The 27,706-nt window shown below is 45.6% G+C and overlaps 4 protein-coding genes across 11 annotated transcripts; 2 read left to right on the forward strand and 2 right to left on the reverse strand.

Moving 5' to 3' along the window:
• Positions 1 to 535: 535 nt before the first annotated feature.
• Positions 536 to 8,823, reverse strand: tpcn3 (two pore segment channel 3). Of its 3 annotated transcripts, none has more exons than XM_029851303.1 (19): positions 8,623 to 8,823; positions 8,084 to 8,166; positions 7,886 to 8,000; positions 7,678 to 7,806; positions 6,459 to 6,575; positions 6,179 to 6,297; positions 5,978 to 6,079; positions 5,776 to 5,902; positions 5,420 to 5,627; positions 4,739 to 4,883; positions 4,395 to 4,580; positions 3,996 to 4,081; positions 3,492 to 3,579; positions 3,348 to 3,417; positions 2,992 to 3,211; positions 2,463 to 2,553; positions 2,254 to 2,367; positions 1,662 to 1,765; positions 540 to 839 (listed from the first exon to the last, which is right to left on the reverse strand). In XM_029851303.1, exons 1-19 carry the CDS (start codon positions 8,647 to 8,649, stop codon positions 706 to 708), a joined length of 2,265 nt encoding a protein of 754 aa, XP_029707163.1. In that variant the 5' UTR covers positions 8,650 to 8,823; the 3' UTR covers positions 540 to 705. The 3 variants fall into 3 exon arrangements, with proteins under 3 accessions (XP_029707164.1, XP_029707163.1, XP_011611014.2); XM_011612712.2 differs by having other exon boundaries at positions 4,017 to 4,081; positions 8,623 to 8,822; XM_029851304.1 differs by lacking the exons at positions 7,886 to 8,000; positions 8,084 to 8,166; positions 8,623 to 8,823 and having other exon boundaries at positions 536 to 839; positions 6,459 to 6,606.
• Positions 8,824 to 9,755: 932 nt separating this feature from the next.
• Positions 9,756 to 13,033, reverse strand: pgap4 (post-GPI attachment to proteins GalNAc transferase 4). 4 transcript variants are annotated; one of them, XM_011612713.2, is made up of 2 exons: positions 12,948 to 13,033; positions 9,756 to 11,433 (listed from the first exon to the last, which is right to left on the reverse strand). In XM_011612713.2, the coding sequence occupies exon 2, from the start codon at positions 11,423 to 11,425 to the stop codon at positions 10,253 to 10,255; it is 1,173 nt and encodes a 390-aa protein (XP_011611015.2). In that variant the 5' UTR covers positions 11,426 to 11,433; positions 12,948 to 13,033; the 3' UTR covers positions 9,756 to 10,252. The 4 variants fall into 4 exon arrangements, with proteins under 4 accessions (XP_011611015.2, XP_011611017.2, XP_003972260.2 ...); XM_011612715.2 differs by having other exon boundaries at positions 9,756 to 11,485; positions 12,948 to 13,024; XM_003972211.3 differs by having other exon boundaries at positions 12,781 to 13,006.
• Positions 13,034 to 13,528: 495 nt separating this feature from the next.
• Positions 13,529 to 15,030, forward strand: LOC101076827 (mal, T cell differentiation protein). The gene is made up of 4 exons (XM_003972210.3): positions 13,529 to 13,861; positions 14,265 to 14,432; positions 14,643 to 14,768; positions 14,837 to 15,030. Exons 1-4 carry the CDS (start codon positions 13,772 to 13,774, stop codon positions 14,909 to 14,911), a joined length of 459 nt encoding a protein of 152 aa, XP_003972259.1. The 5' UTR covers positions 13,529 to 13,771; the 3' UTR covers positions 14,912 to 15,030.
• A 703-nt stretch (positions 15,031 to 15,733) lies between these two features.
• slc8a1a (solute carrier family 8 member 1a) lies at positions 15,734 to 26,552 on the forward strand. Of its 3 annotated transcripts, none has more exons than XM_029851439.1 (11): positions 15,734 to 15,896; positions 16,067 to 16,168; positions 16,602 to 18,223; positions 22,268 to 22,374; positions 22,829 to 22,849; positions 22,945 to 22,962; positions 24,060 to 24,122; positions 24,225 to 24,352; positions 24,609 to 24,708; positions 24,788 to 25,060; positions 25,961 to 26,552. In XM_029851439.1, exons 2-11 carry the CDS (start codon positions 16,145 to 16,147, stop codon positions 26,335 to 26,337), a joined length of 2,733 nt encoding a protein of 910 aa, XP_029707299.1. In that variant the 5' UTR covers positions 15,734 to 15,896; positions 16,067 to 16,144; the 3' UTR covers positions 26,338 to 26,552. The 3 variants fall into 3 exon arrangements, with proteins under 3 accessions (XP_029707299.1, XP_003972308.2, XP_029707300.1); XM_003972259.3 differs by having other exon boundaries at positions 15,734 to 15,882; positions 25,961 to 26,337; XM_029851440.1 differs by lacking the exon at positions 22,945 to 22,962 and having other exon boundaries at positions 25,961 to 26,337.
• Positions 26,553 to 27,706: the final 1,154 nt, after the last annotated feature.

Below are 27,706 nucleotides of genomic sequence, written 5' to 3' on the forward strand. Positions count from 1 at the left end.
TACATAATACTTTTAACAAAATCTAAAAATATCTACAAAATGTAGAAGAATAAAAGACAACATGGATGTTTATATGAATGTTTGTGGGAGACTATCATTAACCTTTATTTTGAAAAACTAAAATGTTTTTAAAAGCATGCAGTAGTGTATAAATGTGAAGTTCAGCTGTGTTCAGGAGGGTTAGCTGTTTCGTTAGGGTTTTTGTGTGCTGGAGTTCAGCTCAACATCTCTGTCTCTTTTGAGGCATGGAGCCCGTGCTTGTGTCTCGGAAGACTGTTACTGGCCCTCCTCCTGACCCTGGACTGGTATATGTCCTGGGTAGACAGCAGACTGGTCCAGACAGTTTTGGACTGACTGTGTTAAGTTAATAACATTATGTCAATAATGTTACCACAAGCTCACAAAAAAATTCACATTTGTACATCTTTGAAAGGAGGACCTGAAGGAGGGCGTGACATTAAACTGGTTACCATAAAGCCAATTCTTATCAACTGTGGAAAGATATTTAATATTTAATCATTAATCAATCAACACATTCATTTATGCTTGCTGGGATTTTATTAAAATAGCAAAAACTGTAAACGTATTTTCCTGCTCATTCCCATGGTAACACCATTTTTATTTTTCCATGAAAAGATTTAATTTGTGTATTCGGGACATGTTCCTTTTCTCTCCCAGCAGAGAATCATGTCCTACTGGGTGCCATCACACCGAGCCGAAGGCTGGGTTAGCAAAGTTCCCACTGCTGTCAGCTTCAATTCTGTCGTTCTCAGCCAAGTCATCCAAGTTTAGATCAGCCTCAAACATCCGTTGCAGCAAAGTGTCGACGGTCCGATACCCTGACAGGAGAGAACCGGTCAACAGATCAACACATAACAGCAACCAGCCTCCCAATGCTGTCAGAGATAAGTGATTTTTAGCAGATTTTGTAGACCCTAGCCTGAACCCTTTGGACAGGAAAAGTGGTCAGTGAAGAGGTAGAGAGACTAGAGAATAGTGGGGGTTTGCAGGGAGCATCTGGCAGAGTAACTGGCAATCTCAAAATGATGAGCCAATGAAGAGAGGAACCAGTGAATGTCTGATGCTGGTGCTGCACCGGTCTGCTGCAGTGAAGCGTGAGCTGCCCTAGAAGCTAGATGTCTGTCTAGTCAGACTACATTCACAACCTCAACTATAGTCTTCAACCAGAGGTCAAATCATGGATAAAAAACAGCTGATAATCCAGCGAAGGGTGGCTAGGCTGAGGCTTGGGGACAGTCTGAGGAGCTTAGACATCTGGCAGGGGTTCAGAGTGGAGCCCCTGTCTCTTCACACAGCTGGGATGCTGCACACTAGAGAGACTTAATCCTTTTTACTGGAAACAGTGGAGAAAGAATGGTCAGAACATCTCCACAGAATCTGCTACTCCCATAACTGACAGAAGATCACGGGATACAGCTGGTCTCCTTAACTAAAGCTGATACAATCAAAGAATCTTTGCTCGAGGGGCACTGGATTTGTCTGGTTGCTCACATTTAACTCAAAACTCAACAGCTCACATTTGGACTTAAATCTTTGGAGCATCTTGTTGGGAATAGACAAATAGTCCCCACAGTCCTAAAATTCTTACCATTCCAATAGGATTGTGAAAATCCACTCAGTCTAGATAAACACATTCTTACTTTTTGAAGCAATTTTAAACATCAGGACTGGCTTGTCCTCTGCTGTATCACAGTTGCCCTCTGTGCTGTCCATGGCATTGACCAAGTTGTCCTCTAGCTTCTCTCTGATGGATAAAATGACAGAAACAAAGTCCTGATCAGTTACATCAGTCTAATACTCAATAACAGTTACAGAAACTCTTCTACAGTTGGAAAATGGAACTCCACTTCACTTCATTCACAGATGCTTTCCTCCTCTTCCAAGCTGCTATTCGAAGGATCTAATAGAGCTTTACTACTAGAAGGCGACACAGTACGGTTCTAGTGCCTTTCTAGTTGAGGGATGAGTAGCCACTTTTATAGTACCTAATCAGCTGGGGTTCCAAGAGGGACAATGACAGTCCATTGACAGTCCTATAATGTCTTGAGCATTTTTTGGATTTTCCCTTCAAATATTTATTATGGACATGTCTGTGTCCTTTACAGTTGTGTTTGTGTTGTCAGAAGCCTTTTTAATTCTCTGGATATGAATAGATATGGATATGCCCCTGTCCAGGTGGTAATGAAGTATGCTGGAAAACCAAGGCAACTGTGTGGTGGAACAAAAACATACTGTGCCACAGAGAGCTGTAGCTCCTCGATCTTCCTCTCAACAGACGTGTGCAGGTCACTCTTCTCCACTGAGTACTCCATGAAGAAGGCCTCCAGGACAAAAGCCACAAAGATGCTAAAAGACCGACAGGATGTGATGTCACCAATTGACAACAGTACAGTCACATGATAAGAGTCAACAACATCATGAAAAAGTTTCATTTTTCTTACTTGATTATGATGATGACAACAATGATGTGAAAGACAACAAAGAAGATCCTAGCAGACACGTGAGTGACAAAGGTGAAGCCGCTACTGAGCAGTGGAACCACGATAAGGAACAACAGTCTACATGCTAGCTGGCCAAGCAGGCCCCACCCCCAGACCTTGATCATTCAACAATTCTATACCTCAGGAGCTACAGTGAAGATGAAGATTGGTCCACAAGTGGAATACAGATCCAGATCCATCTGCTGACATGGTACCTAGAGATTCTCACACACATTCATCTTCCAACCATTATGAGGACACTTCTTTTGGGATCAGACTTGGAGCTTGACCATGTTCATACTGGACCTGAGCTATGATGCTAGATTAGAGATATCAACTTCCCATAATGCCCTGGGCTACTCTCTACTAGACCAGTACTAACATCAATAACCAGACACCTTGACCACCCCCTTTTGGTTAGTTCACAAGAACGCAGCAAAACCAACAGAACCTTCATTTACTGGTTCCTCACAGAGTAGATGAAGGATATCATGCCATTGATTGACCACAGTGAGCTCCACCAGCAGGATGAAAGATGACAGAATATCATTAAAATTGTTCTTGCAGTAGTTGAGCTGAGCAAAGGAGGTTCCGTTGAGGAGGACATTCCCACAGAACAACTTTGTCGGATCATCAGATCCTTCACCAAAGTACTTGATCTTTCCTTTAAATAGTTCCATCCCGACCATTGCAAAGATGTAGTAAACCACCTGAGGAGGAGCAGAAAGAGGAGAGAACAGGGGAGGAATGTGTGAGGGGGTAGAGGAGGTAAAAGAAGAGGGTAGCTTATTCAAACTCATATCTTCTCATCTCCTCAGTGGAAGGTGTAGAAACATCATGACATACAAGGATAAGCTGTCCAAAGGTCAGGATGGCTGGGCCGACCCGTATCATGGCATTGATGATGGTACGAAACCTGTGGAGAACAGGACCTGAGTTCAGCTGTTCAGCTGCCCATCCACAAAACCCAGGAGCTTGAAGCACACAAACCTCTGAACGCTGTCCACCACCCGCACCAATCTGAGGACTCGCAGGATCAGGACAATGTCCAAGATCTGATGGCTCCCATAAAGTCCAACTGCACATGTTGCCAAAGATAGAGGTGTAAATACATGTGTGTCTCTTTATATGTGTGTGTGTGTGTGAGAGTGTGTGTGAGAGTGTGTGTGAGTGTGAGTGTGAGTGTGTGAGTGAGAGAGAGAGAGAGAGAGAGAGAGAGAGACTGTGATGCATTTAGCATTAGCCAGGCTAATTGGTCAACATTTGCTGGAACCAAACCCAACATGAACAGTCAGACTCAACATTTCCATGAACTGGTGTAGCCAACAGGCTATCATCATAACTATACTATAACTGTAATTCATCAATTCGGATATTGAATTTTTTATTTAGTATTGTGCCATTTGAAGTGATTATTTTAAAATGATCACTGAAAAAATGACATGTTTTTTTTAGTCTAGATTTGAAAATGGTTGGAAAAATGTCAAATCTTACTTAAAATTGGCAGAAACTCACATGACTTCACAGCCGAGTTGACAACTGTTGCGATGAGGGCAGAGAAGACAATAATTGTGTCAAACCTGAAACAGACAGACACATAGCTAATATACAGCTTTTCCACACTATTCTGAAATTTTTTTACACATACTTGAAAATTTGTCGATAAAAGTTTGTTGTAAGAGGGGAAAAACACCTAAAAAACCCAGTTGGATTAGCTTTTTCTAGAGCCAGAAGTGTTTTAGGGAATCACAAAAAACAGTCACCAGCATGGGTGAATAAAACAGTTTATAGAGATTTGTCTTCATTAAATAGGTTTGAAGTCACTGTCTTATTAAAATGAGCTTCTGCATAACAGTTGTGTTTTTTAGATTTAACTGGTTAAAACATCCTCACCAGTTCCACAAGTTATGACGAGAGAAAAACGCTCGGGGCTCAAACACGTAGAGCTTCAGAAGGATCTCCAACAGGTAGAGCGACAGGAACATCCATTCTGAGTCAGCGATCAGTGGATTGTCCTCGTCCAGACCAATGAAGATGGCGTTCACCAGGATGATCAGGTCATACACCATCACAAAAGTCCTAAAACAGTTTCATTTCTACATTATCTGCCACTCTCAAAGGAGCTGAAGGTACAAGCTACGTTAACTTAACTGGAAACTAGAATTATAAAACAAGCTACCTCAGCTTTGGCTCTGTACACAAGAAAAAAACAGCCAATGACAGCTGAAATCTCTCACCGATGTCGAACCAATCGACAGATCAGACGGCTGGGGACCGACAGGTAGAGGGTGGGGAATATGAAGCGCAGTGGGTGTGGCCTTGATTTGAGTGTAATGACTTCGATGTTCAGGAGGTCGGCCAGCTGCACAAATGCTACCTTCCCTGTCAATCAAACAGCCATGAGAAGAATCAGCTAATTGTTGTTAATCTTACAACATTTGACTGTTTCACACTGTGACCTCCAGAGCATGAGTGTGTGTGGTTTCTTGTACGTCAATGTGTGCTTCACACTAGTTGTAGCATAACGGTAATAACAATGAAAACAATGAGCAAGTAAACATCAAACCCCACCCCAGGAGTATTTTAGGGTCAAACAAAGTACTACCCTCGAGCAGGGACAGGGACTTAGTAAATGTCCCTGTAAATAGACGTTCGGAGAAGAGTTCCTGCAGTGGAGAGCACACTTATTGAGTACCACAATCCTCATTCTAGTAGCAAAGCGAGGACATTTTTTGTGAGGATAGTGAGGAGGTAAAGTGAGGATATTTTGGCTAGTCCTCGTAACTTCACTGTTTGAGCATTAAGACATTTAAAGTTGAGGTTAGAATTGAGTTTGGGTCAGGGGTGCCTCACAAAGATAGACATACAAGGATGTGCTTGAGTGTGTGAGCATGTGTGTTTGTATGTGTGCCTGCTACCGATGCAACCCTGATTCTGAGGGTCCAACACACTCCACAGCAGTTCTCTGTGAGCATTGCGGATATCGGGCTGAACCAGACGGACCAGCTGGTTCCAGTTAGCCTGGCTCACCACCTGCTCCTCAGTGTCCTTTCTGCGCTCCTGCAGGACAGCAAAAGCTCGAACCATTTTATGCCTTTTAGCCCTGACCAGCTGCCGTATCTCCTCCTGTCACACACAACGATGTTCATTAGGTGACCCTGTGCCTCTGACTCTCTGTGGTTTCATTGATGGAATTAGAACGTGAGGGGGTTGGACAGTGTTGAGAAGGTTGGGCGGTGTTGTGTCCTGCATCAGCCCTGCAGGAAGCAGGTACCTTCAGGTACTTCTTGTAGTTGTTGTAAACGACTGCGAGGAAGACAGACATGAAGATGTAGGTGTTGATGAGGATGTAGATAATAAAGAAGAGCGCAAACCAGGAGCTGGCATTGTACGCTGGCATCCTGACAAAGAGAAGACAGCAGAAAAGTCACTTCCTGTTGACACACAAGCTGTGGTCTCACATGGTCAAAATTTACATGACATCAGGGCTGTTGGCTGTGGTGACGAGGACATAGAGGTCAAAGATAATGTCCACATAGCTGCTGAAGTATGGAGCTCCACCTGTGGTCTTCAAATCTCTGTCCAAAAACACCAGACACATTTTTGCTGAAGTTCTGACCAAACCCACAACAATAAGCATTCACAGCCACAACCAAAGATACAAGGAGCTTTCACACCGTTTTCCGACAAGTTTGAGCGCCATCAGTGAGAAGATGAGGAGGCTGAACAGGAAGAGGAGGAACACATAGATGATCTGAGGAAGAGCGTTTCTGATGCTTCTGAACGCTCTGCGGAGCTGAAACACAGAAGAGTCGTCAGAGAGAAGCCCGGCCCCCACCAATATTCACACCCCACATGCTCCCTGTTTCATTATAACCTGCCCTTATATTACCAGTTAATTTATCATCTCTGTCCCAGTACCAGTTTGGGGGGTGTTTATGGATGACAGAATACTACCTGTCGTCCCTCGGTGACGTTAACCAGCAGAAGTGGGCGGAGCACTCTGGTCCAACGGATGGCCTGATAGCTGGAGGCCTTCAGGGCTCCGTAGATGATCATGTCGATGAGAGTGAGCTGGATAATCAACAACTCCAGTTATTGATCACTGATGGAGAACCAACACCCCATTTATGACACATATAAGACATGTAAGACTCTCTCTCTCACACACACACACGAGCACAGACAGACACAGAAACTCACGGATACACACATAGATGAGCACAGGCAGGTACACAGACACCCAAAGATACACATACATGAGCACAAGCAAACACAGACACACACATAGATGAGCACAGGCACACACGGACACAGACACACATGGACACACACAAGCGCAGGCACACACACAGACATGCACATACATGAGCACAGGCACAAACAGACCCACAAGGACGCACAGACACACACATTCACACAGCGCAGACTCACACACACAGACAGACAAATACAGAATAACACACATTTAAGGACAATTGACAGATTTCTTTCTTTCTAATTTCAGGTGAAAATGATGAGTTGTGTGTTTTTGGTTGTAAAAACATGAAGACAGATCAGACAAATGGTTCCATCCCAGCTGTGCTCACAGGAACAGGAAGTGCTGACCAAGCCAAATGTCTGGTTAAAGGTTACTTTTACAAGCATTTATGAAGACAGCTCAGCACATTCTCGTTTGCTGACCGAAATCATCAAAAAGAGGAAATAGCAGGAAATTTGCTTTTCAATGGCTGATCAATGTATCGATCACCCTGAGCGATCTAAACAAAAATGGCTGCTGTGTCGCAGCGTCATTCCAACTGTACTGACTTCATCTACTGGTAAACCTCTGAGGATCTCATCAGACTTACAAACAGATGTGGTTGGGGGTGTGCTCATGCTAAGCCATTGATCATGATGTATCAGCAGCCAAATGAAAGTGATTAGTAAACTAATCATGACTGCGATAAAAACATCCATTTTAAAAAAGGGAGAATCCATCAGTTGTTACTGACACAGAAGGGGGCGAAACACAGAAGGGGAGGGGGCTTGGATTCTGCACCTAACCACCGTGGCCCTCACACCAACCTCTTTGATGTCGCAATGTTAGTTTGTTTGCAGCCTCCAAGTTAGGGAAAAAGTCAAGAAGAACTAAAAGAACACTGGTCATGTAACAATGAAGATAAGCCCTGCCTACCGCGACAATGGCAATGATGCAGATGTTTTTGGGGTCTTTCCAGAATTTGTCTTGAGGGATGACTCTGGCGTAGTGAACCAGTCGAAGGGTGAAGACCAGCAGACAGAGCAACTCCACCAGCATGGTGGCCTAGAACACAGAACATTGCCACTCCATCAGTCTGAACATTAGCTCGCTTCTATCCGTTTGCCGAGCATGTCGTTTTTACCCATGAGGGTAGAGGAATGACAGCAGGCTCCTCGAAGAGTGCCAAACTCAGATCCAGGATAATGAAGATGTACAGGAGCACCTGAGGCAGCCAGTGATTGTAGAGCAGATAGAGCCTGAAAAAAAACAGACGCTCCAGCAGAGACAGCAACAAATCAAGGCCACATTTGGTCATGACAGTGACACGTCAGTGTCTCACCGGACTGCCTGAGGGGACGTGTCAAAGTAGATGTTCCTGTTGTATTGAGCATCTGACACGAAGACCGATGCCAGGTACAATTCCTGGAAGACAGGAAGTTACCACAACATAACAAGACGAACACTGACATGTCAGGAAATAACGCACATCAATAATATCACACGCCCAAGAAGATGCTTCCTGCTGGTCCAGAGGGCTGTAAACAATGGTGGAATTAAATGTTTGCGAGCTGTGTTGTGAGACTGTTGAACATGTGAGACCAAATGGAGACGGTTACATTACAGTGACAATGGAGCTCATGGAACTCCAACATACGGGGAGAAAACGTAAACTGCTAAATAGGAGGAGAACGCCTATCATCACAATCAAATCCAATATATTGCCAGGTAACCCATCATGCACCAGTATTCCTGTAGCAGCTGCAGGTAAGGTTTGCGAGAAAAAAGTTTGGTGAAACTTCAGTGACACTTGAAGGACATGAGTCCATTAGTTTACTGGGGTCATGTGAAACGCGCGCGAGCTCTCCACACACTACTTACCTCTTTGCTCCTTCCGTTTTCGAACATTTCTTCAGTTTTTTTTCTTTTCAGGTAAACACAAACTTTCTCTCATTGAGCGCGCGTACGAAGTGTTAAACGTGCGTGAGATGCGCCAGTTGTCGTTGTTTTAAGTAGTTCTCAGCTTATCACCATCTTTTTCACGCTTCTCTGTCCATCAGCTTGTCCAAGCTGTTTGTCTTTAACTCCACCGTGATGCGTTCATGGACCTCAGGACACGCCGAGTAAATGGTCACGTGCATCTACCACGAAAGCAGCTTTGTTTACTGATCAATTTATTAGAACAAACTGGTCAGAGAAAATATTGTCAAAAGTAGTCAGTGTTTATTTTCCTAACGTCCTCTGGGTTTTGTGCTTTTAAACCTAAACACTATTTTATATTGAAGTGTTTCATCCGATGAGAACTGATGTGGAGATAAGTTTAATGTGCCCTTCTTTTTATGACATGCTTGTATACTCACACACAGCAACACTGAGGTGCAGTGTTGCTAAAAAGCAAACAACATGACCTGTAACACTACATCACCAGTCCAAACTAAACCAACAACCCCATAAGAGCGCAGAAGTGTACACGAAAATTACACACAATTAATCTGTACACGCAATCATTATCCGTTACACTTGAAGGGACTGATTGACTGTCCATGAAGGCATCCGAACCTGACGTCATTAGTCGCGTTCGAAAAGGGTGACGTAACACTGATCGTTTTAAAAAGCATTCCCGTTCAGCCATGACCTTAATGGCATTACTTGATTTAAATTAGTTCGAACAATCCTTTCCTTTTAGATCAAACAGAACTTAACGTTAGGACATCAATGCTTCCACCTTCTGGCGAGTCTGTAGCACTACATGCTGCTTTTTAATTTCCGGGTCACATCACATCACAGAAAGACTTCCGGATTAGCATGATTGCGTAAATTTACAAGAAATAAAAGCTGTGAAGTTAAACTGTAGCTGGAGGATATTTTTTGATGAGCACTTATAGCAACATAAGACTGAATGTGTTTTTTGTCAAAAAAAAGTCAGCAGCTATTGAGTTAGCAATAAAAGTTATTCTATATAAAAATGTACACATTCATATTTTAAATCAGGAAAAAAAAGAAATTAGAATAACTTAATGAAGAAACTGTAAAAGGCACAGAGGTTTATTTCTATGATCAGATAATTATCATGCTAACATTAGCCTGACAGCCGTGTGAAAGACAAAAAAAACAAAAACAAATAATCAAGTTTTATTCTAAACAGTTTCAAATGCACAAGATGATATTTTGGAGATATTGGAGCAGTTTTTTCTTAACTTTCAAAATAAAAAGTGAATCATTCTGTCATCTGTAGTAAGATTTTTTTTATATTGTTTTTCCTTTGACTTTAGAGAGATCCATTGAATTGATGTATTTTTGGATTTTTTGAGAACCTGAAATTCATATTCATGTGTTGAACGAAGTGTGTGCTCCTCAGGAGGAGATTAAGGCCAAAGTTGTCGGTCTGTCAGAATACCTAATCAGAAGCAGATTCTGAGTCAAGAAATTCTCCACCAGAAATGACTACATTTACTGAGGAATAATCTTCCCAGTGACCCAGCATTCTGCTGGGATCGATCAGCAGAATCCCTCAGAGTAGTTTTGGTCGGGATGGATTGGGCCTGACTGAGGAGAAAGCACCAATGTGGGTGACCAGGTTCGGCTCCACGCTATGAGCAGGCTCTCCGGGAAGCTTCTTCATCAGTTGGTACAGGACTGTGTCTTTGGCATTCCCTTTGGTGCAGAATGAAGCATCCAGGTACTCGGCCACCCTGAGTGAGCTGTTGCCAGGGAACAGCATGGCTGGGGTGCAGCACTCAGTTGCTGGCGAAACAGCATAGAACTGTGGCAAAAGCCTTCGCACCTCCAGCAGGTAATGACGACCCAACAGCTCAGTGACAGCCATGAAGTAAAGGGTGAAGAAAAGGAGGTGAGCCCATGACAGTGTGAAGGTAAACCTACATGGGTTTAGAAGGAGCACTGTGGCCAAGACCAACCCAAGCCCCACCCACTCTAAGAGGCGATACGGTTCAGGGTTCCAGTAGCGCTGCAACCGTTCAGGGTGGTACAGCTTGACATAAAGTGTATAACGAGCAAAGCGGCGGGACAGTAGATTGGTTACTACGCTGAAGAAGTCTGGTGTGGGCAGGGCATCATCCTCCAGAACCACAATGTTCCTGGGTTTCAGGAGGTTCCATCCCTTCCGGAGACAGAACACATAGTCCCTTTTTTCTCGCTCAAAGGTGTTGATCTTCTCCCAGCTCCTGAGCTGCTCTTCAGGTGAACGCCGAATCACCTTGAAGTGGGCCTCCAGCAGGCTGGAATCCTGGTTCTCCTGGGGACCACTTTCCACATCACAGACCAGGACCTCTGCACACCGCTGCCCCCCACAGCTGTGCAGGATGACACTGAGCTGCCGCATCACCTGCAGCAGGTAGTGAAAATCCCTGCCTTCGTTTCTCCTGGCTGTCACTATGGTCACCAGCAGATCAGGATTCAGACTGATGTTTTTAAACATGGCCGGTTCTGCTGACACTTTTTGCCAGAAATTGAGGTCATCCTGGCCTTGACGGAGACTTCTCTGCAGGGCTTGATCACTCATGGAGTCCAAATACATGGACCTGATGAAGAAGTAGGAGTAGAGAAGTCGGTGTCCACACAAAGGCAAAACCACGCAGAACGTGAGCGCAGACAAAAGTAGAGCCTGGGAGACGGCGCTGGACCATCGCAACCGCTGGACAATACACGCTGTCCATCGAGGCATCAGTGAACCTTGAAACCATGAAAGCAGACATCAGCAGAGTCTGGGATTAGTCCTGCTCATCTGTAGAAACAACAGTTTGCTAGTGTAAGTGATCAGTACAGAACTAGATTACTAGGCTTACATTAGGCTAACCAATCCAAGGGACAAGCAAAATTAATAGATCTGCAACGGCGTTATTGCCAACATTTCATAGAACAGCATATGTGTGTCAGAAGCAAATAACAGTACAGTCAGTTCTGGTTAATGGTTGACAGCAAACATCTGTATCTTGACCGCTTACAGCTGTATCTTGACCGCTTACAGCTGTAAGAGCAATAAGAGATAAATTCTGTTGCTATTCTCCTAAACTTTAAAAGGAGCCTGGTCCCTATTCACAAAGAATCCTGAGACTAAAGTAGCTCTTAGCGACATCATACTAAGAAAAATCATAGAATACCTTGAATCTTTTTCTTAGAATTTTCCCTTTTCAAGACAAAGGTTATTCACAAAGCCTCTTGGGCCTTAAGATGCTCCTAAGGTGGAAAACTGTAAGGGCTTTTAAGAAGCTTCAGAGTGTCTTTGAAAGAGCATCAAGATGATGAGCAGTAACATGATGGAATCTCAAATCAAGCTGCTTTTCACATCGTGACTGCAGCTGAATCACCAGTAATATCATATAGGTTAACTGGTAAAATGACCAGTAAACACAACAAGAAACAGCTCAACACCCCAATCATGTGATTGAACAATGTCCAAACATTTGAAGGTGTCTAAAAATTGTTTCATTTAGCTGAGTTATTAATATTTTCACTATTACACATTTCTTAATAAGGTTTAAAGTTCTATGATGGTTGATTTTACTGTCCATTCATTTTGGAAGAACCATCACAGCTTTCAGGAGAGCTGGTCACCTTGCAAAAGGTCAACCTCACCTCCTCACAAAAGTCAAAGGTTCTGTCTCCAACTGGTTTACAGATTATCTCAAACTTCAAGACACAAACTAAGACTCCATGCTGGGAATCTTTAGGCTACGTTATTAGCTGTGAGAGCGTGTGAATATGGGCCCAGGTCTGAATCACGTGTGAGCCCTGTTTCTACCCTCTTCACACAGGCTGAAAGTGATTTTTCAGGCCTTTTATAAGAGTTTAATGTTGTTTTGTTGGACTGATTCTCCTAATGTGGGGGGAAAAGAAGATTTTCAATACTCTTTGCTATTCTTAGTTTGATTATCTTTCGTGTTATTTTGCTCTTGTTCTAGAGCAGTTCATGACTATATATGGATGAATATTTCTGTAAAACATCGAAAAGCTAAACATCAACCATATTTTGATCAAGATAAAATAATAAGTACGTGAATGTGCAAATACTAAACTCACCTGTAAATGTGTGCTGCTCGTGCACACACACACCGCATGTAACGGGTGTCAAAAATCAAAGATCATCATTGACGAGCGCTGTTTGCAGTTAAATAATTTAACGCTAACGCGGTAGTCAGTGTTGGACGTTTAACTGATATGAAAAAAACAGAAAATTGAAGACTTACAGCAACCTACGCCTCCATGTTGTCTCAGTACGGAAGTGTCACTCTCTGATCTTTAGCCGCGCTGTAAATCCTTCTTCTTGGGGAACACCGCCCCCTGCTGGTATTATACATCATGAACGCAGGAATCTCAAAAACTTAGTGGATGGATGGATGGATGGATGGATGATGGATGGATGGATGATGGATGGATGGATGATGGATGGATGGATGGATGGTTCAGACCACCATCCAAGTGTGTGTGTGTGTGTGTGTGTGTGTGTGTGTATGTGTGTGTGTTGCCTTGCAGCAACCTTAGCAAATGAGGAACATACAGGTTCTTTCAGTGTCACCAGAGTGGAACAGCTATCAGTAGATGCATTTCATTGACGTCAATGAAGGTTCTTGTCAGGAAGGTGATCAGATGCTCTCACGACAACTGATCAGCATTAATGAATTGATTTGAACAGCACACGGCTTTGATCACACATCCACACTGAACTCTGTGGCCAGATCAAACCAATCATTCATCAATATTGTGTTTGACCTCATTGACATTTTGATCTATTAAAAATGTAGAACTGGTCATATGATTTTCTCTGCAGACCAGTCCACACTTGACCGGTTTAGTGGTAAACCAGTCAGAAAAGCAGTGTGAGCAGTTCCAATACCACTTCAGGTCCAAGGAGGCGGTGGAACCTGTTTCAGCTGGAGAACACTGAAGAGATCCTAATAAAGATAAAAGCAGTGTTTGTGTGTGGTTGTGTCTCAGCTCAGCTGAAAGTTTGTTCAGGTCCCTTCTGGATCATCAGATCCGTCAGAGCGTCTCAGGTTTCGGCAGAAGGAAGATGTCCTCTAACACCGCCATCATGGGGAACCTCCCCAGTGGGATCGGAATCTACACCACCATACCCGACATTTTCTACCTACCAGAGCTGGTAAGCTGCATGACAGTGCAGTGTTAGTGGGAGCATTGTAAGAATCAGCAAAAATTGTTAAATTTCTAACCTGAGTTTAGACAAAACTCAGCTCTATAAATAACCAGTACTCAATGGTTAACCTTCAGCTTCAGTCACAGGATCACATCAGCAGGACCTGCTGTTCAGCTAACATCTGTTTGGGTTTGAGTTTGATCCGAACCTAGTTTAACCATGTACACACACACACACATACACGGCAGCTTCATGTCTGAGTATAGATTTTCAGTAAGATCAATGATGGTCAGATGCTTGTTGGTGAGCAGAGATCAGTAAACCAGGAAGATCGCACACAGCGAGCTCTGCCCCCACGCGTGTCAGCAGATGACGGTCATGGTTACATGATGGCTTCGCTGTTGTGCAGATCTTTGGGGGTCTGGTCTGGATCCTGGTGGCGTGCACGTTGGTGGTGCCACAGAACCCTCAGGGCTGGGTCATGTTTGTGTCCGTCTTCTGCTTCATTATGACGTTCATCTGGATGCTGGTGTTTGCCTGTGGAGGTCATCACAACAACAGTAGCTGGGCTACAGCGGTGAGCTGTCTGTCTGCCTGCCTGCCTGCCTGCCTGCCTGTCTGTCTGTCTGTCTGAGAAAAAAAATTCTGCCCATCAACAACATAAAAGGTTAAGTAGTCACATGACTATGATGACTATGATCAGGGCATCTGAGCGTCCTGATGTCCTGCAAGAGGTTCCTCACTGAGCTTTGATGGGCAGTCTTCTTCTGCTCTTGGTCACCAGCAGGACGTCCTCTACCATGTCATAGCTGCCTTCTTCTACCTCAGTGCTTCAGTGGTTCTGGCTAAAGTTACTCTGGACATGAAAGATGGCAGCAACTTCCAGATCTACCAGCTGGACATCTCTGCCGTGGTGAGTCCACACATTCACCTAAACACACTGACCTGATGGTGACATGTCTTCACTGTTTGTCTCTGCAGGTCTTCTCCTATGTGTCCACCCTGCTGTACTTCATCCACAGCATCCTGTCGGCCATCCGCTGGAAGTCTTTCTGAGTCGTCTCTCCTACTGATCAACATTCATTCACTTCAAAGAAGCAAAGATCACAACGCAAATCAAGTCTGGAACATTTTTTGTAAAGAAAGATTTGTAAAATTAAAAACTGAAAATTGTGTTTTTACGTTTTACATCAATGATTTAACAGAAAAGATGTTTGTTTTTCAATCAAATTTTGGAAAAACACCAATAAAATTGAACTAAAAATGAATTATTTTCAGTCACTTAGCATGTGACATCGGCGAGTTGGACGCCGATCAGACAACAGGAAACTTTGTCAGCAGTAAACCTCTGTCCAGCAAACCACAATGCAGCTGTGAATGTTAGTTGCATAGTTCCACTCGTATTTCACAGTTAACATTAATTTGTATCAGTTTTAAAATGTTACGTTTAACTTTTTTTAAAATATCAAATAAATAATTAATCTTCCTTTCTTTGAAATATACATTTTAGTAATTTACAAATCCTTTTGTCCAAAACTACTAGCTGCCATTCTTCAACTAACTGCTAGGGAGAGGAGGAGAAAGAGAAGTGCTGTTTGGAGAGCAGGACCTCTCAGAAGAGCTGTGGCAGAGTTGTTTTGGCAACTTTATTTTCTGCTTTGATATTTAATGAGAATTTGAATGAATGCACAAACATGTACTAATTTACTAAGTCAAATTAGTAGGATGTGAATACCAAAAATGCCACCTAGTGACAACAGATTTATTTAAAAAACATTACAGGCCCCACCCCCAATGGAAAATCTCTTATCCCAGCATTCCCGGCTGCCGTTACATGTTTGCTGTTATCGCTCAACATGTTTGTGGGGTCTGCAGTGCCTTGTATGGTCACGTCCTGCTGGCCTAAAGGTGATAAGCAGCTTGGCAGCTATGTTTTAAGGGTTTTTTAAATTTAGAGCATTTATTGTGGAGACCAGTGTTTGTTCTCTCAGTGTTGCTGCAGCAACAGGACGTGTGAGGAGCAACAGGTGAGGACAGACAGGTGAGAATGATGATGCTGATGTGTAGTTGTGTTGTTGTCCCAAGCTGTGAGGAGGTCTTTCGGAGTGAACTATAGTACTCCAGTGGTGAATCACTGTCATACTTTTGTACTTCAGTAAGAGTTCTACTTATTAATAGTGCTGCCACCGTAACCAAGAACTTTATCTGCAGCCATCTTCTTCGAACATTCAGGAGAAAGGGAAGAACCGAACGAGTGGATTGTTGGATCCTGAAACTGATCAGCGTGAGATGGGAAATGTTTCTGATGCTAGAGTAAGTGAAAATTAACTGTTGCTAATACTGAGGCAAGCTTTAGTTTTCTTTTAGCCAACGCACACCTTTATCCTTTGTAGTTTCTATGTCAGAATGAAGCTTTTTAACCTTTAAAACTGACACTTATCTTTTATTATCTTTGTAACTTTGATTCCTGGTGATAAATTCATAATTAGATTCTAAAGCCAAAGCTACTGTAGAAGTATCGTGTTCTGATTCCTTCTGCTGTGACTTGAGTGGCTGACAATTCAACAAATATGAGGTTGAAGTTGTTAGGTTCGATAAGAACCTTGAGCAGTTTGCCACATATACTAGAATTCTGGTGTGGGTATGTTCAATGGGAGATGTTAGAACATTCATGAAACCTGCTCAAGATTCTAGAAACCTACAACAGGACAGTCAGAAGCCAACAGCAGAACTTTTTGGTTTCCAGGTTTCACGGAGCTTGGGTGTCACCATGCGTCAGGTGGGATGGCAGTTTTCCAGTTACCAGCTGGTCCTTCTGCTGAGCTTCATCAGCATTGATCTTCCATTGGCTTCAGGGGGAGGTTCTAACAACACACTGAAGAACAGCACCGTATGTGAAGGGAGGACCAACTGCATTGAAGGTGTCATCCTGCCAATATGGAAGCCAGAAAATCCCACCTTTACCGAGCGCCTTTCCAGAGCCACCGTTTATTTTGTGGCCTTGGTATACATGTTCCTGGGTGTGTCCATCATTGCAGACCGCTTCATGGCCTCCATTGAGGTCATCACCTCCCAGGAGAGAAAGATCACAATCAAGAAGCCCAATGGTGAGAAAATCACCACCACGGTGCGCATCTGGAATGAGACGGTGTCAAACCTAACCCTCATGGCCCTGGGTTCTTCTGCCCCAGAGATCCTCCTGTCTGTGGTGGAGGTTTGTGGTCACAACTTTGATGCAGGCGAGCTTGGACCCAACACCATCGTGGGAAGTGCCGCCTTCAACATGTTTGTCATCATTGGCCTTTGTGTGTCCATCATTCCGGAGGGACAAACACGGAAAGTAAAGCACCTGAGGGTTTTCTTTGTCACTGCCATCTGGAGCATCTTTGCCTATACGTGGCTTTATATGATTCTTGCCGTCACAACTCCAGGTGTTGTGGAGATATGGGAGGGGCTCCTCACACTCTTCTTCTTCCCTCTCTGTGTTGGATTTGCATATGTGGCTGACCAACGCCTGCTCTTCTATAAATATGTGTATAAACGCTATAGAGCAGGAAAGCGGAAAGGAGTGATAATTGAAATGGAAGGAGAACCAGAACTTACAATGCACGTGGACCTCAACTCTCATGGAGAAGACCTTGGACATGAATGCAAGGGACTGGATGACCTACTAACTGATAGGCTTACTGATCAGGTTTTGAAGCAGCAGCAAGCCGGTGGACCTCTTCATCAATGCCAGATAAAAAACCATGCGCGAGCAACCAACTATGACATCTGCTCAGAGGTGTCTAACAGCCCCTCCTCTGAGGTGTTCTTCCACCCTGGTTTCTACAAGTGTGTGGAGAACTGTGGCAGTGTAGCGCTGAATGTGGTCCGGTGCGGCGGAGACCTAAGGACTTCAGTCCTGGTAAACTATCAGACTGAAGATGGTACGGCAAGATCTGACTCAGACTACCAGTTCACAGAAGGAGCTCTTCTGTTTCAACCTGGTGAAACCCAGAAGGTCATCAGCATCAACATTGTTGATGACGATATATTTGAGGAAGACGAGCACTTCCTGGTTCATCTCAGTAATGTGACGGTTCTGTCTGAGGGAAATGCCAAGGTCTCCTGTGCAACTTTAAGTCATCCATGCACAGCAAAGATCACCATTTTGGATGATGACCATGCAGGAATCTTTACATTTGAGGAGGAGACGGTGACCGTGAGCAAGAGTGTTGGAGTATTGGAAGTGAAGGTTCTCCGAAAATCAGGAGCTTGTGGCGTTGTGGTAGTGCCATACAGTACCGCACAGGGCACGGCTAAAGGAGGTGGTGAGAACTTTGAAGACACACATGGAGTCCTGGAATTTGACAACGGTGAGATTTGGTAAGTCAACCTCCTGAACCTCCTCGATCGCAGCGTGGCAAAAAAAATATCAGCCTATCATTTATCCCATCACTTGATTTATATACAGGGCAGCCAGTTAGATGACAACTGAATTTGACATTCAGGTGACCAATCAGGCGCAAACAACGGCGCTAAATGCAGCAGAACTTACGATGTCAGCCTATCATCAATCCCGTTACTTGATTGACATATAGGGCAACCGGTCAGAAGCGCTAAGCTATTCAGCGAATTACCGCTGATTTTATGCCATCGCTAAAGCTTATGGTCATCAAAATGAATGAGGGAGCGGGACCAAGTAAGAAGACAAAAACATATCACTTTCATTCGGAATGGGAGGTGGACTGTTTTTCACAATGTCATTTTCGAAGTGCCATCCATCCATCCATTCTCTACCGCTTATCCGGGGTCGGGTCGCGGGGGCAGCAGCCTAAGGAGAGAAGCCCAGACTTCCCTCTCCCCAGCTACCTCCTCCAGCTCATCCGGAGGGATCCCCAGGCGTTCCCAGGCCAGCCGAGAGACATAGTCTCTCCAACGTGTCCTGGGTCTCCCCGGGGGTCTCCTACCGGAGGGACATGCCCTGAACACCTCACCAGGGAGGCGTCCAGGGGGCATCCTGACTAGATGCCCAAGCCACCCCATCTGGCTCCTCTCAACGCGGAGGAGCAGCGACTCTACTCCGAGCTCCTCCCGGATGGCAGAGCTTCTCACCCTATCTCTAAGGGAGAGCCCAGCCACCCTACGGAGGAAGCTCATTTCAGCCGCTTGTACCCGTGATCTTGTTCTTTCGGTCATTACCCAAAGCTCATGACCATAGGTGAGGGTAGGAACGAAGATCGACCGGTAAATCGAGAGCTTCGCCTTTCGGCTCAGCTCTCTCTTCACCACAACGGACCGGTGCAGAGTCCGCATTACTGTGGACGCCGCACCGATCCACCTGTCGATCTCCCGCTCCATTCTTCCCTCACTCGTGAACAAGACCCCGAGGTACTTAAACTCCTCCACTTGGGGCAGGATCTCCTCCTTTACCCGGAGAAGGCACTCCACCTTTTTCCGGTCGAGAACCATGGCCTCGGATTTGGAGGTGCTGATTCTCATCCCAGCCGCTTCACATGCGGCGGCGAACCGATCCAGTGATAGTTGGAGGTCACGGGCCGATGAAGCCAACAGGACCACATCATCCGCAAAAAGCAGAGACACGATCCTGAGGTCACCAAACCGGATCCCCTCAACACCATGACTGCACCTAGAAATTCTGTCCATAAAAATTATGAACAGAATCGGTGACAAAGGGCAGCCCTGGCGGAGGCCAACCCTCACCGGAAACGAGTTCGACTTACTGCCAGCAATTCGGACCAAACTCTGGCACCGATCGTACAGGGAGCGGACAGCCCGTATCAGCGGGCCCGACACCCCATACTCTCGGAGGACCCCCCACAGGACCCCCCGAGGGACACAGTCGAATGCCTTCTCCAAGTCCACAAAACACATGTGGACTGGTTGGGCAAACTCCCATGCACCCTCGAAGACCCTGCGGAGGGTGTAGAGCTGGTCCACTGTTCCACGCCCAGGACGAAAACCACATTGCTCCTCCTGAATCCGAGGTTCGACTATCCGGCGGACCCTCCTCTCCAGTACCCCTGAATAGACCTTACCAGGGAGGCTGAGGAGTGTGATCCCCCTATCCAGAGCCTTAAGGGACTCTGGGCGGATCTCATCCACCCCCGGGGCCTTGCCACCGAGGAGTTTTTTAACTACCTCGGCAACTTCAGCCCCGGAGATACGAGAGCCCATCTCCAGGTCCCCAGGCCCTACTTCCTCACTGGAAGGCGTGTTGGTGGGATTGAGGAGGTCCTCGAAGTATTCCTTCCACCGATCCACAACATCCCGAGTTGAGGTCAGCAGCACACCATCACCACTATACACAGTGTTGACAGTGCACTGCTTCCCCCTCCTCAGACGCCGGATGGTGGTCCAGAACCTTTTCGAGGCCGTCCGAAAGTCGTTCTCCATGGCCTCACCGAACTCTTCCCATGCCCAAGTCTTTGCCTTGGCAACCGCCGTAGCTGCACTCCGCTTGGCACGCCGGTGCCCATCTGCTGCCTCAGGAGTCCCACAGGCCAGTAAGGCCCGATACGACTCCTTCTTCAGCTTGACGGCATCCCTCACCGCTGGTGTCCACCAGCGGGTTCGGGCATTGCCGCCACGACAGGCACCAACCACCTTGCGGCCACAGCACCGGTCAGCTGCCTCAACAATGGAGGCACGGAACACGGTCCACTCGGACTCAATGTCCCCCGCCTCCCCCGGGACATGGTCAAAGCTCTCCCGGAGGCGTGAGTTGAAGCTCCTTCTGACAGGGGACTCTGCCAGGCGTTCCCAGCAGACCCTCACAACACGTTTGGGCCTGCCAGGTCTGTCCGGCATCCTTCCCCACCATCGGAGCCAACTCACTACCAGGTGGTGATCAGTTGACAGCTCCGCCCCTCTCTTCACCCGAGTGTCCAGAACATGCGGCCGCAAATCCGATGACACAACCACAAAGTCGATCATCGATCTGCGGCCTAAGGCGTCCTGGTGCCAAGTGCACATGTGGACACCTTTATGTCTGAACAAGGTGTTCGTTATGGACAATCTGAGACGAGCACAGAAGTCCAATAACAAAACACCACTCGGGTTCAGATCAGGGGGGCCGTTCTTCCCAATCACACCTCTCCAGGTCACACTGTCATTGCCAACGTGAGCATTGAAGTCACCCAGGAGGACGAGGGAGCCCCCAGAAGGGGCACTCTCCAGCACTCCCTCTAAGGACTCCAAAAAGGGTGGATACGCTGAACTGCTGTTTGGACCATAGGCACAAACAACAGTCAGGATCCGTCCCCCCACCCGAAGGCGAAGGGAGGCTACCCTCTCATCCACCGGGGTAAACTCCAATACACAGGCACTGAGCTGGGGAGCAACCAGAATTGCCACCCCTGCTCGTCGCCTCTCACCATCGGCAACTCCAGAGTGGTAGAGAGTCCAACCCCTCTCAAGAAGACTGGTTCCAGAGCCCTTGCCGTGCGTCGAGGTGAGGCCAACTATATCTAGTCGGAACTTCTCAACCTCGCGCTCCTTTCCCACCAGAGAGGTGACATTCCATGTCCCTAGAGCCAGTTTGTGCAGCCGGGAATCAGACCGCCAAGGTCCCTGCCTCCGGCTGCTACCCAAAACACAATGCACCCGACCCCCTTGGCCCCTCCTGCAGGTGGTGAGCCCACGGGAAGGGGGTCCCATGTTGCCTCTTCGGGCTGCGCCCGGCCGGACTCCATGGGCAGAGGTCCGGCCACCAGGCGCTCGCCAACATGCCCCACCCCCAGGCCTGGCTCCAGGAGGGGGCCCCGGTGACCCGCATCCGGGCAAGGGAAACTTGGCACCAATGTTGTTCAGCATCATTAGGGGGTCCTGGGCTACGCTTTGTCTGGTCCCTCACCTAGGACCTGTTTGCCATGGGTGGTGCCTAGGATCATTGGGACACGCAAACCCCTCCACCACGATAAGGTGGCAGCCCACGGAGGGGCGTTGAAGATTATTAAGTACATGAAGATTATTAAGTCCAAATACTTCCACCATGACTGATGAACATTTGGAAGTGTGCTTGAGACTGGCTGTCAGCAGCTACTGTCCGGACTATGCATCCCTGGCTGATTAAATTCAGTGCAAGTCATTAAAGTAAACTCAGGCAATTACAAAAAAAAAATGTTAATAGTTAATTATTATGTGTGTTTTGCAAAATTCGCTCATTTGGTTATGCAAGGTACATCAACATACATTGTACATACAAAGAATCCTCAATACATTTGAAAATTAGATGTTTTGCATTTTTGTGGTGGTTAGATCACTTTGACTTGGTCATTTTGTAAGTAACTCGCATGCTGAAAAAATGTGAGCACCCCTGATCTACAGATTCTGAAAATGTTGTGTAAATGGGGTCTAACCAGCATCACCCCTCCTCTGTCAGTGATCAATTTTTTTTGGCTTCTTTAGCAAAACGATTCAGGTCAATATCATTGATGATGAAGAGTATGAAAAAAACAAGAACTTCTTCATTGAACTTGGGGACCCCCGGCTGCTGGAGATGAGTGAGAGGAAAGGTGTGGGGGGTTGCCTGACTTCCTTGGAGTGACCACACCCAACCATGACTAACCTTTAACCTGCTGCAAGTTAAATTCAGGAAATCTGCTTAACTCCTTTAGCAACACTTATACATGTAGCACTGTTGCTGTTTCCATGGTAACAGTGCATAGACGACTAACTTGCAAAGAATTATGGGTCATGTAGTTCTAACCTAGAAGCTGAGAGGCTGAGTAATTCTAAAATCGTATAGAAGCAGCATGAACATTTATATGCTTCTGTGTGTGTGTGTGTGTGTGTGTGTGTGTTTATGAGGGTGTGAATAAATCTAATATGAATAAACACATGTTTATCTATCAAGACTCATAAAAAGTCCTGATTGTTTCTGGGTTTTTTTATTTATTTTTGTCTGAATAAGAATTTAACCTTTTCCTTCTCTTCTCTTCCTCTTCCCGTGATGTCACCTGTCTGTAGCTCGGCTGCTTCAAGAAGTCGGTAAGTTTCTTTGATGCTTACAGATTTGGGGTTTTACTTTTTTTTTTTGCAGTTCAATAAATGTGAACTAATCTTATTGTTTCCAAAACGTCCAGGTAAATTTGTCCAAACAGGTGAGTCGGCACATTTTCTTTGGTTGGATGATGGTTTATTATTATTTTGAACTCACTGATCATTGAAACAAGTGAGATAACCATCTTTGCGGCTTTATTTTGTTACTATTAAAGAGTAGACTATTGTTTATTTTACACTTTCAGCTGTTTCAGTTATGTTGTGCCAAAGCCACCTTTGAAACATTGCTAGTCAGTATAGCGCCGTCCTCCTGAGAGCTGAGGGATGCCACGTATGTTTCCATGCACTGAATTCACTTTTCCCATTCACTCAGTACAGCACAGAGGTAAATTCATTGGGAACTTATGCAAAAAATATTAGTTATGATATTTATAAGCAGGTCTGTGTGCTGCTGTGTGCCCGTAGCAAGTGTGCAAGTCATTTTTGTGTCACTTGCTGGGACACAAGTCAATTGCAAATTGTCATTCCATGACTCGGATCATACTGTTTTCGCTCCTCAAACAGCATTGTTTGGGGAGCAACAACAGTATGAACCACATTGTGGAATAAAGCTAGCAGCAAGTGGTGGAGCAACATTTAACTTTATGTGCCGATACATTTTAGGCAAGCCATGACAAAGGAAACAAGGCCTTTACCTCAGCCAAATACTCACTGCTAATTCTGAGTCTGCGCCATGGCGAGCTTCATCATTGTCCCCTTCATTTTCCCCCTTGAGAACCAAATACAATTCAGACACAGATTCATCCATTCATTCAATTTGAACTTTCAAGCAGTTAGATTTGATACACTCAAATCTTTGTGTGTCCAAGCTAAGCGCTTACGACACAGCGTACACAATTAATTATCTCCCAGTCTTTATAATCAAGAGCAAGCTAACATCTGTATGAACTCTTTTCTTCTCGTGATTATTAACCGTTTGAGATGCAGGGAGCAAAATTTTCTGGCAGTGGAAGTGATAAGGCTACTGTGCATCATCAGAAGACTAGCACATTTTGTTTGGTAGCAGAAATGGGCAGAACACCATCTCAAAACAGTAGATAAAACTTCATATGAAAGATGGATGTAGTCTTTCAGACCTTCATTATTGGCTCATCTATTAAATGTTGACAAAGTCACCTGACTCTGTTTACATATCCAGGGCGAGACATGTACAGGAAGGTCCAGGAATGGCATCCGTCCGCCGCCATGATCAACATCCCAGGTATGTCCACATCAACGGAATGACATGGCTCCACCACCAGCTACACACCACTGCCCCCCCCCCAACCCCCCAACTCTTCCTCTCTCTCTATGTCTCTGTCAGGGGACAAAGACGAGATGCTTTTAACCAATCAGGAGAAAGAAGAACAGAGGATTGCAGTAATGGGTCGACCAATCCTCGGTGAGCACGTCAAACTCGAGGTCACCATTGAGGAATCGTATGAGTTTAAGGTGAGCTCCCGAAAGTAGAAATAAACAATCAGAGCTCCCAGTGAGCCCAGTTTATAACAATGAGAATAAAATGCTTTGATTAAAGAGTGCTGTTTTTGTGTGATGATAGGTTTGATGACTGACTGACCGACCGACCGACTCACTCACTCACTCACTCACTCACTCACTCACTCACTCACTCACTCACTCACTCACTCACTCACTCACTCACTCACTCACTCACTCACTGATCAATGTGCTGATTTGGGTCTCTCAGAGCACTGTGGACAAACTCCTGAAGAAGACCAACCTGGCGCTGGTGGTTGGCACCAACAGTTGGAGAGAGCAGTTTGTTGAAGCTATCACGATCACATCAGGTAAGTTCTCAGATGAGTTCTGGAGCCTGGTCTGCCTCCATTAATGACGTCTCTTGTGGCCCTGCCTCTTTCTGCCAAGGTGAGGACGATGATGACACCCATGGAGAGGAGAAGCTGCCCTCCTGTTTTGACTACATCATGCACTTCCTCACCATATTCTGGAAGCTCTTGTTTGCGTTGGTGCCTCCCACCGAGTACTGGAGTGGCTGGGCCTGTTTCATTGTTTGCATTTCCATCATTGGCGTCCTGACGGCGATCATCGGAGACATCGCTTCTCATTTTGGCTGCACAGTCGGTCTGAAAGACTCCGTCACGGCTGTGGTGTTTGTAGCATTGGGCACGTCAGTACCAGGTGTGATAGCAGGCCACCATTTATCCACTATTCAGTTCAACCAGGGAGTTAGTTCAATCAGCGCTTAGTCGCAGTTACCCTAAGTGAAACTCCAGCATGAGGGTCTAAAAGCAGATAACACGAGTCACCATGGCAACAGGTGAAAACAAGCCTCGACCCTCCTACATCTCCTCAGTAGAGAAGATAAAAGTAGTGGAAATAATAATGATGGCATATGCAGAAAATTGCTGATCATCGCTTATTTGAACACAAAATGATGTGAGTTTTATTGAACTGATAAGGGACTTATTTGTATTTTAATTAAACAGCTTAGTTCTGACTGTTGCTGCTGACTCCACTTTTCTGGAATGGGCTCCTCATTGACCTTTGAGACACCTGGCCGTCACCTGGGTCAGGACACAAACACAGAGAAACCAGGGAGGTCCTTCAAAGCTTGTTGTCCACCTGGTGACTCCAGAGGCTGATCGAGCATATGTTGCTTATCAGATCGACTAAGACTGACTCCAGTTCACTGGTTCTCACTCATGAACAGGGACTGGCTATAGGCTGCTAGATAAATTCATCCAATTTAATCTTAAAAAAAAGTTTTATTTAAAACTTTTACAAAAGAATAATTTTTCCCTTAATGATTTTTTAAAAATATATTTATAAAAGAAGAGATTCACCCCCAGGTCAACTTCTTGTCATTTAGGAGGACTTCCTGTCAAATCAGGCTGCAGAGAACAGAGAGAGGAAATGCACCTCTGTATCACTGCACCACTGTAGTACTGCCCACCTGTATCACTGCATACCTGTGGTACACCACAGAGGTTTAGTGTGATGTTTTGACACCTATCTTGTGTCCCATGATGCACTGGGAGACCATCAGTAACTCAAGTCTCTCCCTCTTGGCTCTTGCAGACACCTTTGCCAGTAAGGTATCAGCCGTTCAGGATCAGTACGCAGACGCTTCTATTGGGAACGTGACTGGCAGCAATGCCGTGAATGTGTTCCTGGGCATTGGTGTGGCCTGGTCCATCGCTGCCATCTACCACTACTTCCAGGGAGAAGAGTTCAAGGTGGACCCAGGGACGCTGGCCTTCTCTGTCACGCTCTTCACCATCTTTGCCTTCATTTGCATCGCTGTCCTCATCTACCGGCGCCGGCCTGAGATCGGGGGGGAGTTTGGTGGCCCCAAAGTCCCCAAAATGTTGACCACCGGTCTGTTCTTCAGCCTGTGGCTGATGTACATCTTCTTCTCCTCTCTGGAGGCCTACTGCCACATTCAGGCCTTTTAGGAAGCTACTAACCTCTGAAGGTGATGACAATGATAATGGTGACGATGATGATGGTAATGGTAATGTTGATGATGATGATGATGGTAGTGATGGTGACAATGATGACGATGGTGATGATGCTAAATGATGATGTGACGATGATGATGATGATGATGATGATGGTGATGATGATGATCCTGATGATCATTGATGATGATGAAATGTCAGAAACTTGATGAAGATTCATTTGAAGACATCAAATAAAACCAAATGATTGATTATTCTTTTCTTCTCTTTGGTCACATTTGTTTTTTATCAGGAACCTGATCAAGGAATCAATCATTTACTCATATACAGTATATTAATAACTCATCACCCTGGCGCACAGTTCAGAAGAACCACAGGAGTCCGGTTCCGGGACATCTGGCCCTGAGCCCATTGCTGACTGTTGGGGTCCAGGGTTGTGCCCTCTTTGTCCTGCAGGGGGTGGTGTTGAGCACAATTGGCGGCAGCTGGCACTGCAGGCAGGCATCCTGCCGCCTACTTAGGGGTGGGTGCGTCTGCCCATCAGTGCCAGGGTGTTGGTTCGGATTTCCTTGTCGTGTGTTGGTGTCGTTCGGTTTCCCCTGTTCATGTGTTGGTTTGGTTGGTTTTCCCTTGTGTGTTTTGGTTTCCGTTGCCAGAGTGTGGTGGGGTTTGCCTCTGGTTTTGAGCTCTCTCTGCAGTCCTGGAGGTCTGCTTCTGTTCCTGAGTTCTCTCTGCAGCCCTGGAGGACTGCTTCTGTTCCTGAGCTCTCTGCAGTCCTGGAGGTCTGCTTCTATTCCTGAGTTCTCTCTGCAGCCCTAGAGGACTGCTTCTGTTCCTGAGCTCTCTGCAGTCCTGGAGGTCTGCTTCTGTTCCTGAGTTCTCTCTGCAGCCCTGGAGGACTGCCTCTGTTCCTGAGTTCTCTCTGCAACCCAGGAGGACTGCCTCTGTCTTCCTTGTGTTGTCCCCCCCTTTGAAAAATAAAACCCTTTGACCCTCTTACCACCGTGTCCTGGCCTGCTCTCTGGTTCTGTTAAAACCCCCCTCTTCTGTAACACTGACAGCCTGATTTTGATAGAACTAATTTAGATGGACAGAGATAGATGAAGGACAGGAGGACAAAATGAAAGAGCAAAAGATGGAAGAACTGGTTCTCAGTTTGGCTTGAATGGATCAGAACATCCAGGATGGGTTTATTGAAAAAAGTCTTTAAAGGAAATGAAAATCTAAAATATGAAGTGCAGAACTGAGGTGAGGACAGATGACATCACAGCCTGTCCACACCAGCTACCAAGGGCTAAAACCACTAATACTGCTAATACAGCTAGTACAGTACAGGATAATACACGCTAGTACAGGCCAGTAG

The sequence above is a fragment of the Takifugu rubripes genome, chromosome 17, assembly GCF_901000725.2.
Source record: "Takifugu rubripes chromosome 17, fTakRub1.2, whole genome shotgun sequence".
Taxonomy (NCBI): domain Eukaryota; kingdom Metazoa; phylum Chordata; class Actinopteri; order Tetraodontiformes; family Tetraodontidae; genus Takifugu; species Takifugu rubripes.

Bases quoted from the DNA above. Each gene is read 5' to 3' on its own strand.
- LOC101076827 (XM_003972210.3), top strand. From the start codon at position 13,772: ATGTCCTCTAACACCGCCATCATGGGGAACCTCCCCAGTGGGATCGGA. The intron at 14,433-14,642 runs GTGAGCTGTCTG...GGTCACCAGCAG, and splicing joins ACAGTAGCTGGGCTACAGCG to GACGTCCTCTACCATGTCAT. The intron at 14,769-14,836 runs GTGAGTCCACAC...TTGTCTCTGCAG, and splicing joins AGCTGGACATCTCTGCCGTG to GTCTTCTCCTATGTGTCCAC.
- pgap4 (XM_011612713.2), bottom strand. From the start codon at position 11,425: ATGCCTCGATGGACAGCGTGTATTGTCCAGCGGTTGCGATGGTCCAGC.
- slc8a1a (XM_029851439.1), top strand. From the start codon at position 16,145: ATGGGAAATGTTTCTGATGCTAGA. The intron at 16,169-16,601 runs GTAAGTGAAAAT...TTTGGTTTCCAG, and splicing joins GAAATGTTTCTGATGCTAGA to GTTTCACGGAGCTTGGGTGT. The intron at 18,224-22,267 runs GTAAGTCAACCT...TGGCTTCTTTAG, and splicing joins TTTGACAACGGTGAGATTTG to CAAAACGATTCAGGTCAATA.
- tpcn3 (XM_029851303.1), bottom strand. From the start codon at position 8,649: ATGTTCGAAAACGGAAGGAGCAAAGAG. The intron at 5,628-5,775 runs GTACCTGCTTCC...TGTGTGTGACAG, and splicing joins ACTACAAGAAGTACCTGAAG to GAGGAGATACGGCAGCTGGT. The intron at 1,766-2,253 runs GTATGTTTTTGT...TTTATCCATCAG, and splicing joins CTACAGCTCTCTGTGGCACA to AGAGAAGCTAGAGGACAACT.